This window comes from Chrysochloris asiatica, unplaced genomic scaffold, assembly GCF_000296735.1.
Source record: "Chrysochloris asiatica unplaced genomic scaffold, ChrAsi1.0 scaffold00047, whole genome shotgun sequence".
NCBI classification, from domain to species: domain Eukaryota; kingdom Metazoa; phylum Chordata; class Mammalia; order Afrosoricida; family Chrysochloridae; genus Chrysochloris; species Chrysochloris asiatica.
This window is the reverse complement of record NW_006408565.1, coordinates 714,270-730,170: the sequence shown is the minus strand read 5'-3', so window position 1 is coordinate 730,170 and position 15,901 is coordinate 714,270. Positions and strand designations below refer to the sequence as shown.

Sequence of the window (15,901 nt, the reverse complement as noted above, 5' to 3'; positions counted from 1 at the left end):
CAAGCTGACATCTTTGCTTGTCAACACTTTAAAAAGGTCTTGTGCAGCAGATTTGCCTAATGTAATACATCGTTTGGTTTCTTGACAAATAAATAGTAGCAAGATAAATGGAGAAAAGATTGGATTTGTCAGTACTTCATTTTGCTTGGATCAATCATCAACATTAATGGAAGCAGCAGTCAAGAAATCAAAGGACGTATTACATTAGGCAAATCTGTTGCCCAAGATCCCTTTAAAGTGTTCAAGAGCAGAGACGTCAGTTCTAGGACTAAGGTGTGCCTGACCCATGCCATGGTATTTTAAGTAGCCTCATATGCATGTGAAAGTTGGACAGTGACTAAGGGAAACCATAGAAAAATTGATGCATTTGAGTTACAGTGCTGGAAAAGAATATTGTAAGTACCAGGGACTGCCAGAAGAACAAACAAATCTGTCTTGGAAGAAGTATAGCCAGAATGCTTCTTAGAAGCCAGAATGTTGAGACTTGATCCTTTGTGTTGTTGTTAAGTACCTGGAGTCAGTTCCAACTCATAGGTACCCTACATAGGGTGTCCTGGGAATAGCTGGTGGTTTGAACTACTAACCTATGGTTAGAGGTCCAGTGCTTATCCTACAAAACCACACCAGGACTTCGGGCATATTATCAAGAAGGACCAGTCCCTGGAGAAGGACATCATGTTTGGTAAAGCAGAGAGAAAAAGAGGAAGCTCCCCAATGAGATGGATTAGCAGAGTGGCAGAAGCAATGAGCTCAAGTGTAGCACAGTGACAGTCAAGTTGGTGCAGGACAAGGCAGTGTTTCCTTCTGTTGTGCACAAGAACTCAAGGGCACCTAACAAAAACAACTATCAATTAGGACTAAAGCAATTCCCAGGTTTCCTTCCTTTCTCTTCCTGGGGCCACCTGAAATTCAACAGGACATTCCAAGAGGAATAAGGAGAATGCCCTATCACAGAGGAATCTCATACTTCCCTATTCATAGCCCCTGCTCTGGTAGCATAGTGGTTACAAATCGGGCTGTGAACTGCAAGGTCAGCAGTTCAAAACTACCAGCCGTTCTGTGGGAGAAAGATGAGGCATTCTGCTCCCATCAAGATTTACAGCCTTGGAAACCCTGTACAGGGTGGCTATGAGTTGGAACCAACTCCACGGCACACAGCCACCACCACCGCTCCTGACCATAAGCAACTGCCAGGAGTATTATCCCCTCCACTGAGTCCCATGCTTTCATATTTTCTGGGCCATAAAAAATAGGATGCTTGAAATTGCACTTTTCCTGAGAAATCTGGGAACATGTGTTTACAGGGCATACCAGATTTCAGCCACAGAGAAAAGGGGAGACATGGACCCGATTTACCTGTGCATGGGGCGTTAAGGTCGAAGTGCGAGGGGAAATGACAAAAGGTACTTGTCTATTTGAAGATAAAGGCAACAAGAGAAAGATGTGACCTAGAAGAAGAAAACCACGTAGCTGTTAGTTATATTTAGAAAAATGAAAGTAGATGAGCAAAAAGAAAAAGATGCTATGGTTCTGGCTGGGAAGGCTGTGTATTATGAAAATGCCTATTTTCCTCCAGTTAATTTACAGTTTAACAGGAGCACACATGCAAAATCCCCAAAGTTTTTTTTTTTTTTTAATTCTGACAAAATGATTCTAAAATTAGTCTTGAACAACAAACAGATGAGAATAACAATGAATGTTCTGAAAGAGAAACTAATTAAGTGAGGAAGGAGTAGTTTCCAGCCCTGTCAGATATTAGAACATATTATAAAACAACAATTAAAATTATTCAATACCGGTACAAGATAGAAACAGAGCTGCAGAGCAAAATGGGGACGGAAGAAATAGATTTAACTACATCTGAGGATTCAGCACGTGATGAAACAATTCATTTCCCTCAAGTTCAAAGGGAAATGAATTGCTTAATAAATTGTGGGGGGAAACTGCCTAATAGTTTGGACAATATCCTACACTTGTCTAAATAAACTCCAGATGGATTAACGAATTACATTTAAAAAATCAAATTACTGACAAATAACCAAAAATAGAACACTGTTTCTCAAATCTGTGGCATAATGATAACTGTCAGCTTTGAAAAGAAATTGCAAATATTGAGAGTTTTTTTTAATATGTAAAAATGTAAAACAACTGTTCTTGGCTAAACCACAAAAGGAAAATAAAAGATTGGGAACTATCTGGTAATCAAGTACCACAAAATCAAAAAGGAAAATACAAACACCCTCCTGGTGTGGTTCTGTAGGGTAAGCACTGAACTGCTAATCACAAGGTCAGCAGTTCAAACCCACCAGCTGCTCCTCAGAAACCCTGTATAGAGTCACCACAAGTAACCATAACAGCAGCCACATAGGTCCCTGGATGGTACAGACTTTTGTACCAAATTACTTTCCAAAAGTTTGGTAGTTTGAACTGACCCATCAGTGCTGTGAAGGAAAGCCTTAATGATCAGCAGCTGTTAAGATTGTTGCAAAAAACTAAACAAAAGAAATCTATAGAGCAGTCCTACCGCTCTACACACAGAATTGCTACAAGTTTGCTTTTTCGATGTGCCACTAACCTAAAGGTTGGTGATTTGAACCCAACCAGTGGTGTTACAAAAAAAGTCCTGGAGCTCTATTTCCATAAAGATTATTGTTATTAAATGCTGTCAAGTGAGTTCCAACTCATAGTGATCCTGTATAGGGTTTCTGAAGAGCGGCTGGTAAGTTTGAACTGCCGACCCTGTGGCTCAAACTGATCTTGCGATCAAATGCTTACCCTACCGCAGCACATCAGGCCTCCCGAGAAAACCCTAGAGAGTTCAACTGTAGTCTGCAACACATGGGGTCACCATGAGGCGGAATCCACTCCACAGAAACAGGTTCAGGTACCACATGTCGGTACCCAGAGTCACTGGGCCAGGAATGCACATAACAAATGCTCCCCATCACTGCTACACAGAACTGGGCCCAACCTGGCTACAAGAAAGTTTATCCAGTGTGCTGGCACGGAAATGCTGCCACCCCATTGACCAAGTATAACAGCTTGTCTACAGCAGAGATGTGCTTCTGGCCAGTGGCACACAGCAGTCCACTCCCATGAACCCCATCTTTCTTTTTCTCATGTTCATTTGGCAACAGCCAACCCTGTTAGAAACCACCGCAAAGTCAAGTGCCCACGCTAGCAGTGTGCATATACATGCATGTAAGTGCATCCGCTGAAGAACCCTTTGTTACAGCGGCCGAAAGCCTATGGCTTCTCTTTCAGCCTTTCCTCCTCGCATGGACTTAGTGGGGCAGACACCACTACACTACTGCCATGCAGATGTCTCCTTTTCCAGTAGGGCCCCAACTTTGTTCTTTTAGTTCTCATGTCCAGTGATTCTAACAAGAAGATGTCAAGTTCATAAGAGGGACTATTGGTCTCCTGTTCAACCCCTACTAGGGTAACTGCCACATGGTAGGTGCTCAAGAAATATGTGAGGAATAAAAGAATGAACTGTGATGGAGCAGATCCTAAATGTATGGGTATCACCGATGCTTTCCAATTGAAGAACTAAATTTTAAATCTCAAGCTACCAAGGTCAGCAGTTCGAAACTACCAGCCATTCAGCGGGAGGAAGATGAGGCTTTCTGTTCCTGAGAAACCCTATGCAGGGTCGCTGTGAGTCAGAACGGACTCCATGACACACCACCACCACCACCACCATTGTCATTTACATCATCATTCTCTCTCCACATTAGAGAGAACTTGTTGAGGTCAAGGACAATGACCCATTCCATCTCCAGATTCAAAACATCACATTCTGTGAGGCCATTGATGGTCAGTGGGAGAAATCTCTGTTCTAATTCATGGCCAATGAGCTTCTTGCTCTCTCAACACCGGTCTGCCAGTGAAGGCTTGGATGTTACTACGATGTGTAACAGATTTCAATAGAATTTGCAGACTAATATGGATGGGGAAGAAAAGGCTGGCCATCTACTTCTGAAAACCAGCCAATGAAAATGCTCTGGGTCATAACAGTCAGATCTGCAATTGACCATGGGGATGGTACGGGACCAGGCAGTACTTTGCTCCACTGTGCATGAGGTGGTAATGAGTCAGGGACCAACTCCACAGCAGCTGAAACCACCACCGCCACCACCTTAATATCTAGCACTTTGCAGTAGACAGCAGACAGAGTGTGCTTTATGGATACAGACAAAGTGGTGTGGTACTAAAGGATCACCACTGGACTGCTAATCACAGGTTAACAGTTCAAACTTACCAGCTGCTCCTCAGAAACTCTATACAGGGTCAGTATGGTCAGAACTGACTCAATAGCATCTAACAACAACAACATACCTGACATATTAGCAATTTTTAAAAGGCCACATAATGAGGAGCATTGTTGTTAAGTGCTGTCAAGTCGATTCCGACCCATAACAACCCTGTATAGGGTTTCCAAGGAAAAGCTGGTGAGCTTGAACCACCGACCCTGCAGTTCAAATGACTTTGCAGTCTGACGCATTAACCCACAGCGCCACACCAGGAATCCAGAGGAGTATTGTTGTTGTTATGTACCGTGGAGTCAGTTCCGACTCATAGCGACCCTGTACAAGGTTTCCAAGGCTGTAAATCTTTACAGGAGCAGAAAGCCTTATCTTCCTCCCATGGAACAGCAGGTAGTTTCGAACTACTGACCCTGAGGATGGCAGCCCAATTCGTAAACACTACATTACGAGAGCTCCTTTAGTGAGGCTAATAAAAGTTGTAAGTGATGTCTGTGACCTATATGATAGAAATGAAAATAGGTGAGCAAAGAGAGATGTGACAAACTTCTGGATGGAAAAGTTCTGTATTTTATGAATCTTAATCTTAAAGCTTTTGCTATTGGCATTATGAACCATACAGCATTTGGGGGAACAATATATTAATATTCATCAAGAGTTATAAAAATGCTCAGAGCCTAGCTCAATTGCCTTGCACCTGGAAATTTATACGAAGGGAATGTATCAACAGAAGGGAAAAAGCCATGTGCATGAGATGCACTATGGTCTCATATAAAAAAAAAAAATTCAACATAATTGGATTTGTAAGTGATGGTCCACTCACAAGACAGAATATTCTGTAAATGTGTCATAACTATGAAATATATACAAAGCAACAAGTTTAGACAGACAACATAATGCAAACTTTAAAACAGTGTAAAATGGTCTATTCATTTTGATTAAAATCACATCAAATATGTATACTCATGAATGAGAATCAATTATGTTGTTGCTGTTAGGTGTGAAGCCAATTTTGATTCATAAAGTCCCCATGTAACAACTTCCCTATAAGGTTTCCTAGGCTGTAATTTTTACAAGACATCCTGGTGTGGTGCTGTGGGTTAATGCGCTAGACTGCAAAGTCAGTTTGAAATGAAAGGTCGGCGCCTCAAGCTCACCAGTTGCTTCTCAGAAACCCTATACAGGGCCCACTATGTGTCAGAACCGACTCGACGGCACTTAACAACAACAACAATCTGGAGTTGTTGGGTGAATTCGAACCATCAACTTTTCAGTTAGCCCCTGAGTGCTTAATAGTTGCGCCACCCGGGCTCCTTAAGAATCAGTGTAGAATGACCAAAGTTGAATTAAGTTTTAGTTTAAAGTCATGAGATTAAGTGTATTTTGTTTGTTTAAAACTTTTCAAATGCTAGGAAACACAAAAGGTGTATGCTGAGTATTGGCATTGAACTCCAGACACGTCTCAAAATAGTTCTATCACCCTATGTTGGTCAGGACATTAAGAGTTTACTGCCTTCAATCCCGGTAGGATGAACCCGAGTCTCCAGCTGAGAATTTTGTGTCCACTCATACCTCCTTATACATCTGACTTTGTCCAGAGTACCCACTGCTGGACTTGAGGTTTGCAGCCCTACACCCAGTGGGCTCCTTTTGTATGGAGTACATGCTGTGGCTTTGTAGGATAAATGCCAAACTGTTAACCACAAGATCGGCAGTTTGAATACACCAGCTGCTCCATGGGAGAAAGATGAGGCTTTCCACCCCCACAAAGACGTACAGCATCAAAAACCCTAAACAGGATCGCCATGAGTCGGAATTGACTCCATGGCACTTTACAAAAGTAGGAACCCTAAACAAGTAAAAGATGGATGGATAAAAGGAGGGAATGAAAAAGAGTAAAGACTAGGAAAAGACTTCCAATACTGTAGAGTTGTAGTGTGGATCAAGTATGACTCATCCATGAATTTGTTTCCCTCCTCTCAACACTTGCCACTTCTGGGTATAACGTAGTCAGCCATTTTGTTTCTATACTCTGGCCTAGTAGTTTAGCTCTATGAATTCTTCCTGCTTGCTGCTGCAGATGAACTCTTTAAATTCTAGCAATTGGGTGCAAAGAAGCCAGAGCAGGACTTGGAAAAGGGACCTGATGCTTTGTCAATTAAATCCTAGCCCATCATTTAATAGTTTTATAACTTTCAAGCTAGTTACCTACTCTCATTGAATTTTGTTTTTATCTGTATAGTGAGGGGGATAAAGGTTAATTCCCAGAACGTTTCTGAGGAAGATTCATCTTTATCTAATGAGAGAAAAGTTTGAATAAATATTGGCATTGTTTCCTAGCCCATGTTTTCTCTCTATCATAATTCTGAAGACTGTCATCACAAAACTAGGGATTGCAGGGAAGGAGCCCTGGTGATGTAGTGATTAAGTGTTCAGATGCTAAATGCAAGGTGGGCGGATGGAAGTCACTAGGTGCTCCACCGTGTACTTTCGTAAGGAATGTTGTTGCTAAGTGGCATCAAGTCAGTTCTGACTCATAGTGACACTGTATAGGGTTTCCAAGGAGCGGCTGGTGAGTTAGAACTGCCGATCTTGTGGTTCAAACCAACTTTACAGTCCAGTGCTTTATCCCACAGCACCACACCAGGACTCCTCCCCATAAAGAATACAGCCTTGGAAATCCTACAGAACAGTTCTACTCAGGGTCACTATGAGTAGTAACTGACTTGGTAGCAACGGGGTTTTGTCTTTTTTTTTTTTTTTTCAGGTTATCCTATATAATGCTTCTCAACCTGGTGTGATTTTGGTCCCTACGGGACACTTGACAATGTCTGGAGGCATTTTTGCATGGCACAGTCTCTCCTCTGGTTGCAACTGGAATCTTCTGAGTAGAGGTCAGGGATGCTGCTAAACATCCTACAAGGCACAAGACAGTCTCACACAACAAAGAATTATCTGGTCCAAAATGCCCATAGTGCTGATATTGTGAAACCCTGACCTAGAGTAATGGTGCTTGAGAGACCAGCTTCCTAATGACCCTGTGTCCTGAAGCGTATGTGTGTGTGTGTGTGTGTGTGTGTACGCGTGCGCATGTGCACACACATGCTTGCGCAGAATCAAAAGGGGTGGGAAGCGGCTACTAGAAGAGGATCATTTTCCTTAGTGTCCCTATGTGAAACACTTTGCTGTAATTCCAGATCTTCAAGGCCCAGCTCAAGCCCTGCATCCTCTGAGACATTTTCTCTGGGCACCCAATTTTCTCTCCCTGGGTCTCTCAAGATTCTGTGGATTTGGAACTTATACTGCATAGATCCCAGTAGGCCCTGCCTTCACATTTCACACATATGCCATATACATTAAGAGTTGAGCAATTAGGGTTCACACATTCCCCTGGTGCTTTATAAAATGGCGAAGGAAAGGGCGTATTTGTGGTATTTGTGCAGTCTTGGCATCTCTCTGGTGAAGGTTGTTTTGAAACTTCTTTTGAAAGTGGCTGCTAATGGACTGATAATTGGTTTCCTGGCTTCTTTATGAAGTGCGAACCCTTCTGCGTGCCTGTCAACAAAGCATCAAATATAGTGCAAACCTTCATTAGAGCTATTTGTATCTTCTTTCCCATTGCATCTCTTGGGAAGGAAAACTGGACATGGTTGTATGGGAAAAGCTCCCTATTCTTTGGCAAAGAAGGGAGTAAAACAGGCAGAGATTCTGAGAAAGTGAAGAATACATGCAACCTGCCTAAGGTTTCCTTGTCACCAGGAAAGCCAGGTGGAACGCATTTCACAGGCTGAGAGCGAATAGCTAGCTCTGAATCAAACGCATCGTGTCTGGCACATGGTAAGACACTCGATGAAATTGTTCAATGGACGGAATATGGCAATACTTCCAACTGCTTTTGAGCAGTGGTCCCCGGAGATATGAATCAACTGAGAGAATAAGAGGGAAGAAAGAAACCAGTTCCACCTTTTCTTTCAAAATGCTTTCATCCTGAGAAGCAGCACCTTCTTGAAAAGCTAAATGAGAAAGGATCATCTGTTGAGTTATCTACCTCTGTTGAGAGCAGCTCAAAAGCCAATGAAATGATGCTGAAGTCTCTGCTTGCTCCAGACAACGCTGTGGGACGTGAAGGGAAGACTGTGTTTGTGTAGCTTTGGAAGGACAGTTCCTTGGCAAGGAGGCTGTTTGCAAGAAAATGTTTCAAGAAAGAAGAATGCACTGCTCTGCTCTTCTTTGGACAATTGTACCAAGAGATTTGAGCCATCAAAATAATTTCCCAACGGCCCTCATCTACTCGAAGAAGGAAAGAATCATTTTTTTTTTGTTTGCTAAATATTGTATTCATATTTATTGTGACTGATCTGTGGAGTGAATAGATATAGTAGTTACAACAATGGGTTCAAATGTAGCAAATGACTGTGAAGGCAGCCCAGGACAGGGCAACTTTCACTCTGTTATACAGAAGCTCACCAGGAGTCAGAACTGACTCAACAGTCCTTACCAACAACAACAATGCCTAGCCACAATTTAGGAGCTCTGGTAGCATAGTGGTTACGAATTGCGCTGTGAACCTTAAGGTCAGCTGTTCGAAACTACCATCCGCTCCATGGGAGAAAAATGAGGCTCTCTGCTCCCGTAAAGATTTACAGGCTCGGAAACCCTGTACAGGGTCGCTATGGGTCGGAATCAACTCGACGGCACTTAACAACAACAACCACAATTTAGGGCTGTTAAGCTGGGAGCATGGTGGCTCCATATAATAAGCACTGGACTGTGAACCATAAGATCTGTGGTTTGAGCCCACCAGTCGCTCCTTGTGAGAAACATGAGGCTTTCTGCTCCTGCAAAGATATACAGCCTCAGAAACCTTACACAGGATTGCTGACTCAGAATCAACTCGACGGCAGCCAACAACAGCCACTTCACACTGCCTTTTGCTACAGGTACCTCAGCATGTACGTTTATGACCACTTCATAAAGAGAGACTAGTTTCTGTATTTTTAAGGAGTCCTGGTAGCAAGTGGGTTACAAACTGGGTTGCAAACCATAAGGTCAACAGTTCAAATACACCACCTTCTCTGATGGGAGAAAGATGAGGCTTTCTGGTCCTGCAAAGATTTACAGCCTCAGATACCCCACACACGGTGGTTATGAGTCTGAAATGACTCCACAGCACACAACCAACATCACCGTAAACTTTACAAAGGAGCCCTGTCAGCATAGTGGGTTATACATTTGGCTGCAGAACTGCAAAGTCAGTAGTTCGAATCTACCAGCTGCTCTGTGGGAATAAGATGAAGCTTTCTGCTCCAGTAAAGATTTACCACCTCAAAAAACCTATACAGGGTTGCTATGAGTCAGAACTGACTCAAAGGCACACCCTAATCACCATAGACTACACAGGAGAAAGAGAAGGCTTTCTGTTTCCACCAAGATTTTTTTTTTTTTTTTAATGCCTTGGAAACCCGAAACTGGGTCTCTATGAGTCAGAACCAACTCAACAGCACGTAACCACCACAACACCATAGGATTTAACATCTGTTGAATTGTTTCTACTGATCACCTATCAAGACATATTAGATCTAGAATCAAAAAAGTACACCAGAGTTGTGTATCTCCAAGTTGAAGTATGACCTGCTCTGTAATGATTTGCTTCAGGAAGTGCTTTCCAAGCATTCGTGGGTGATATGGAGGAATATTCATGCCACGGAGTTGCTGGGTGTACAAACTGTTCACACACTCAGCTGCTAACTGAAAAGTTGGAGAGAGGGGTCGGGTGGGGGTTCCAGCCTACCAAGAGGTACCTTGGAAGAAAATTCTGTTGGTCTAGTGTTGGAAAATCTGCCATGGGAGCACAGTTGTACTCTGACACACATGGGTTACCATGAGTCAAAGTTGAGTCAGCAGTAATTAAGTTTGTTTGTTTGTTCATGTCCTAGTTACGTTTTGCTAAATATGAGCACAGAGGCATAAAAGTTTGGGGGTCAAAATAGAGTGCTACCCTATTGGGTAGCTCAGTAACCTGAAGTCCAGAGACAGCAGATGCCCTGATCACAGTCATGTAGCTGAACTAAGATGAAAAATCAGGGTTACAGAATCCAAATCCAGAGTTCAGTAAGCATACTAGGTCTTCCTTATCAATATCTGTTAGGCTGTGAGTTCCCTGAGGACAAAGCCTAGGACTTCAGGAAGCATCGACTTATAGGCTGGACAGCCAGTAGAGAGCTGGCAGATGGTAGCCCCTTGCCTTCCAAAAACTGCACATCAACCTTTCTATGTGGAACCAAGGCCTGGGCCAGTTGGCTCTCTCACTTCTCCCTTGAAAACAGCATCCCCAAGACTCAAGTTATGGTGGTACCACCAAAGGTCCAGACACACCTGACTGACTACATCCCCTGATCACCAAGAAGAAGAGATGCTATGACAACGCCCTAGAGTGCTTAAGTTACAGTTCTCCTCTTCAGACTCAGGCTCCGCTTCCTTGTGTTCTGTCACACTGAGCACCCATCGACCTATACTTGCTGGGGCTGCTCTGTTCCTTCTCCTACTTAGCTGTTTGCCATCAGTGCCAGCTCCTTGTGACTGCCAGCCTTGCTCCTGGAAACCGGGAGCCTACTGAGAAGCACTTCCAGGCCTTCTGCCCTTAGTGTAGACTCTCAAAAGATGTTGTCAAACTCCTAAGAATCAAGATGGCAAGTAAAATTCCTGTAGGACTCAAGCGCTACCCATCACCCCTAATTCCAAGGCTTTCCCCCAGCACTCTTGGCTTGAGTGACAAGTAACTTGATCCTAGACCTAATGGTATGTTGTTGTTATTGTTGTGTGTCGTCGTCGAGGCAGTTCTGAGTCATAGTGACCTTGTCTTTTTGAGAGAGGCTGGTGGGTTTGAATTGCCAACCTTTCAGTGAGCAATCCAGATTTATCCTACAGAACGACACCAGGTAGAAGTCTCACCTTCCACGTGGGAGACCCTGACCAATATACATCATACGCAGCCATCCTCTATCTGTCATTTGAAGCTTGCGTGTTGCTAAATGTTGAACAGGTTTTAGTAGAGTTTCCAAACTAGGAAGAAAGTCCTACCAATCTACTTCCAAAAAGTCAGTCATTGAAAACTCTATGGATCACAACAATCAGATCCTGTTGTCCATGGTGTGTCTCCATGAGTCAGAGCCGTATGGGATGGCAGCTAACAAGACAGAAAGTTACTGGCTGCTTCGGCTTCCCACATCGTTTTCACCAGCTCTTTGCCCCAGGGACCTGGACCTGCTCCAGTTCTCTCTGCCTTGTTCTGTCTGGATGGATTTCAGAGAGTAACTCCTACAGTTTGTGCCTTGACCTACTAATGCCACCCAGCCTCCAACCTTCCCCTTGTCCAGCTCAACTCCTTTGACTCACTCGTGACTCACTCGAGCTTAGTCTCGACAACCCCCAGCCCCTCTGTTGCTGCATGCCCTGAGCTGCTCCCTGCTAATGCTCCCCACCTGTCCTGGCTCCCTGGGCCCCCCCGGGGGGGCTCCAAGGCTAACATTACAGGATTCCATAATCTAACCACAGCACTGAGCAGAAATTCACCACCTCATGTGATTTTGTTCTTTTTGGTAAGGGTTATTTGTTAACTGGGTATGTAAGAACAGTTTGACCTTTGAACCTCTACAAGCATTTTTACATACATAAACTCACAAGTCTTCCAAAATGCATTGTCAGACCAAACAAAGTCATTTTTGTTGTTGTTGTATAATCACTGTGGTATGACCCAACTCACCAATTCATACACCTAAGACTTAGTTATTACTGATGCCCATTATAGTTTCCCAGGACAGTCCCTATCCTGGCCCTGAGGCCTCTAGGGTACACAACTCAGAAGCCCAGAGAAGCCCACCAATGAGAGTGAAGGGTTAGAGGGTTAGGCTGCCCCTGAGAGAAGCAGATGGAAAGAGATGAAGAAGGTGAAGTGGTGAGCGTTGGGCGAATAAGAAGACACTTCCCAGAGAAGCTCAAACCTTCAATTTCCAATGATGGCCATGCCTGGCCCTCCCTTTGCTACACACATTCTATTCTACTCACCCTTGTCAATCTCACTGTGAACCAAGACTTCAGATATCAATTACACCTATCCCTTCCCCAAAAGATCAGCAATGCGAAGCTAGCCAGATTCTCCATTGCTTCTTAAGAGTCCCATCCAAGAGAAAGCGATTTTAGGAATCTCACTATGGTTTTTCATAGTAACCAGATGCTGGTACAGAGTCTACAATCTTACACACTCGGATGGATTGGATGGTGTCATCAGCAGTCAAGGATGAGGAGAAGCTCTCTGGGTCTGAGTCCAGTACACCAAGCCCACATGGTCTCTACCTTCCTCTCAGGGATCACCAGGGAGGGTAAGACATCACTGAAGAAGGCCCCTGAGTACTAAGACCCATCACTCTCGGTGCTCTAGTATACATCACCACCGCCAGGTATGAGAGTCCAACTAGCATTGTCCCAAGGAATAAAAGAAGCCAACCCAAATGAAGCTGTGGTTAGAACCCTATAGGGTTCTCAAGGATGGGGGCCTTAGACTGGCTGGGAAGTGGACCCCCTGCCTCTCTGTGGGCACCTTCCCGCTCACTTACACACACAGCCTGGTTTCTTAGCAGACCACTGGTTATTCTTTTGGCACGTGATTGCCTTCTGCCCCACTAGCTCAAAGGCAGGCTGGCATTCAAACTTGAGTGTGTCACCGTGGCGGAACCGGGAGCCTTCTCTCCGGCCATACGCGGGAATACCAGGGTCACCGCAACTGCCCTGTTCGATTTCTGAAAGACAAGAAAACAGAGACAAAAGATGACTTGGTATCTCTCTCGGAGCTGGAGGTCCACATGACCTGTGGTCCACCTCTAACATGAGTCCATGTTCCAGAGTGACAAAGGCAGGACAGTGAATTAGCTTCATTAGGTTCATGGGAAGCCCTGCAATGTCCTGTTTAAACACAGCATCCTGGGGTCTCCCAGCTCTCCAGGTCTGATCCTCTGTGTCTACAGAAATGCTCTAGGTACTTGGATATTTTCACTCAGGGAAAGTGAGGTGCCTATTGCAGGAGTTAACACATCCCAAAGTTTGGAGACTTCCTTACTGAACGTGGCTCTGCACGCTAGACCTTAAACATTGTCCATTCCTGAGCAATGGCAGGAGATGAGAAGGCAGCTGATCTTTGCTGCTGGCCTTTCCCCCAACCAGAGATTGAGTGAGAGAATCAGACTCACTGTGTTCTGATATGGAACTATTTTCATGAAGATATTGGATAATTCAATTTGAGCCAGGAACGGGTGAAACAAATAACTCATTAATTGTGTTTTTAAAGTTCATTTGATTTGACAGTTGTAAATCAGACTTGGAGTGGGTTCCAAGTGAACTGTGGGAGATTGGACTTGGGGAACATGAACTGCTGGTTGCCTCAAGGGGCGTCTTATCGGGATTCTTCAGGAGAGAAGCCTGCTGGGCCAAATTCTTGAAGATTCTTCCAGAATCTCAGGAGCAGTACCCACCTTGACCTCTAATGGATCAGCCAGCAAGAGATGACTGAGGTCCACCAGGCCTGTTCATAGTCCTGTGAGAGATGATGGGAGGAAGAAGAAGGCAGAAGAGAGAGAGGAAGATGGGAAGAGAAGGAAGAAGTGTGTGGAGGAGGAGTCGGAGCTGAGTTTCTAAGGAGGTGGGAGTCTAATAGGAAAGTTAGGCTACACAAAATGAAGTAGCAGAAGGTAAGGTGATGCTTGTGAGAGTCTTGTGTTGTGGGAGCGAGGGGGGATGGAGTCATCAGGGAAGGTGTTTGTTTGGGACAAAAGGGACCCTACTTTTCTGTAGACACTATAATGGGATGTGAGTGAGCAATTAACAGAGATGGGTCTGCAAATGCAAATGTCCTGTCTGTTGGACTTCTGGGAAAGCAGGGTTGTCCGTGCCAGTCACCGGCACTTCCTTGCATGGGCTCTTGCTTGTTGCATTGGTTATCTGCAAAACCAGGATCTCCAGTCTGGTTTGGAGTTCCATGCTGAGAGCTGGCAAGACAAGGCATTCTATGACTGGGATTGTGTGTAGTTGTCATCAAGATCAAACTTCTAGGGTTCTCCAGTGTAGAGGGGCAGAGGGAGGAGGAGGTCTGTGTGACTAAAGTCAATAAGCATCTTAGAATCTCAAGTGGAGGTCAGTTTTCCAACCTCTCATCACACACACCTCCTTGGACTCCCTCCACCCCCACCCCAACACAACACACAGAGCTACAGAAAACACATCAGAAGCCTCTTCAAATTGAGCAGCCTTCTCTCATGCTCCTAGATGGATGAGGTAGAGATACACTAAGACCATTCATTTCCAGGACCACATATTCCTGGGAAGATGGGCTCCTTGATCCAGGCTCCAGAGTTTCAGGGCACTCAAAGGAAAGGAAAAGGGCCCCTGGTGACAAGTTGACCTGGGAATCAAGCAGCAGGGTCCTCCTGCTTCCAGGGCACCCACATCTAATACTCTAGATGTGAGGTCCTGGCAAAGATTAGCACCTTCAGGGATGCGAGCCATTCAGAAGCATGGTTAAAATCAAACCAACACCTGAAGTCAGAGCTGGATCCTGTTGCTAGGGGAAGGACCAGTTTTAAGGTTCTGGAGTCCTGGTGTGGCGCTGTGGGATAAAGCACTGGTCGGCAGTTCAAACTCATCAGCCGCTCCTTGGAAACCCTATACAGGGTTGCTATGAGTCAGAACCAACTCGACAGCACTTAACAACAATAACAACAGTGAGCCTTGGTAGTGCAGTGAGTTACACATTCAGCTGGTAATGGAAAAGTTAGCAGTTCAAATCCACGAGCCACTCCACAGGAGAAAAATAAGGCTTCACGCTCCTATAAAGATGTATAGCCTCGGAAACCCTGTACAAGGTCACTATGAGTCAGATCTGACTGGATGGCACACCAACACCCTCAGCGAGGACTCAGGGAGTCCCTGGGTCATGCAAATGGTAAACAAGGTCAGCTGTTAATTAAAAAGTTGGCAGTCTGAGTCCACCCAGAAGTGCTTTGGAAGAAAGTCCTGGTAATGTACTTCTAAAAAATCAGCCATTAATAACCTTATGGAACACAGTTCTACTCTGAAACACAAGGGATCTCTATGTGATGGAGTAGTTTTGGTAATAGGTTCATTGTTGATTAACAGTGACGCCTCATCATGTGGGGTACACAGCCATCTGCATCTCTGCTCACAGTGACTTGTCTAATGCTATGATCAGCTGAAGAGAACAAGTATCATTATGTGGGGGGTGGGATCTACCCAAGTCTCTCCACTTTGTAAGCAAGTGTTCCTTCCTTCAGCAATGCAACCAAACACTCAATGAGCACCTACTGTGGGCCAATCCATGTGCTAGAACCCTGGGATCTGAAATTTGGTCTCTGCTCTCAAGGAGTGGACATCTAATCAACATACAGGAAACAGGAATTTACTACACAAGGTAATTTGTACTATGGAAACATCCACCTCAAACTTGAGAGCCAGGAGATTGAGGTACTATCTTGACACTAAACTTAAAAGAGCACCAAAAACCTCAGTAATCAAGCCAATAGTACATAAGAGCAATATTTGTTTTAGAAAATAAGAATCGATGCCAA

The 15,901-nt window shown here is 44.4% G+C and overlaps 1 protein-coding gene across 1 annotated transcript in view; it reads right to left on the bottom strand.

The window, feature by feature from the left end:
• Positions 1-15,901, bottom strand: part of CSMD2 (CUB and Sushi multiple domains 2) — a 933,956-nt gene that overhangs the window by 352,513 nt on the left and 565,542 nt on the right. The window contains 1 exon segment of the mRNA XM_006862126.1: positions 12,881-13,063. Within this exon segment, the coding sequence (XP_006862188.1) occupies positions 12,881-13,063 (183 nt within the window).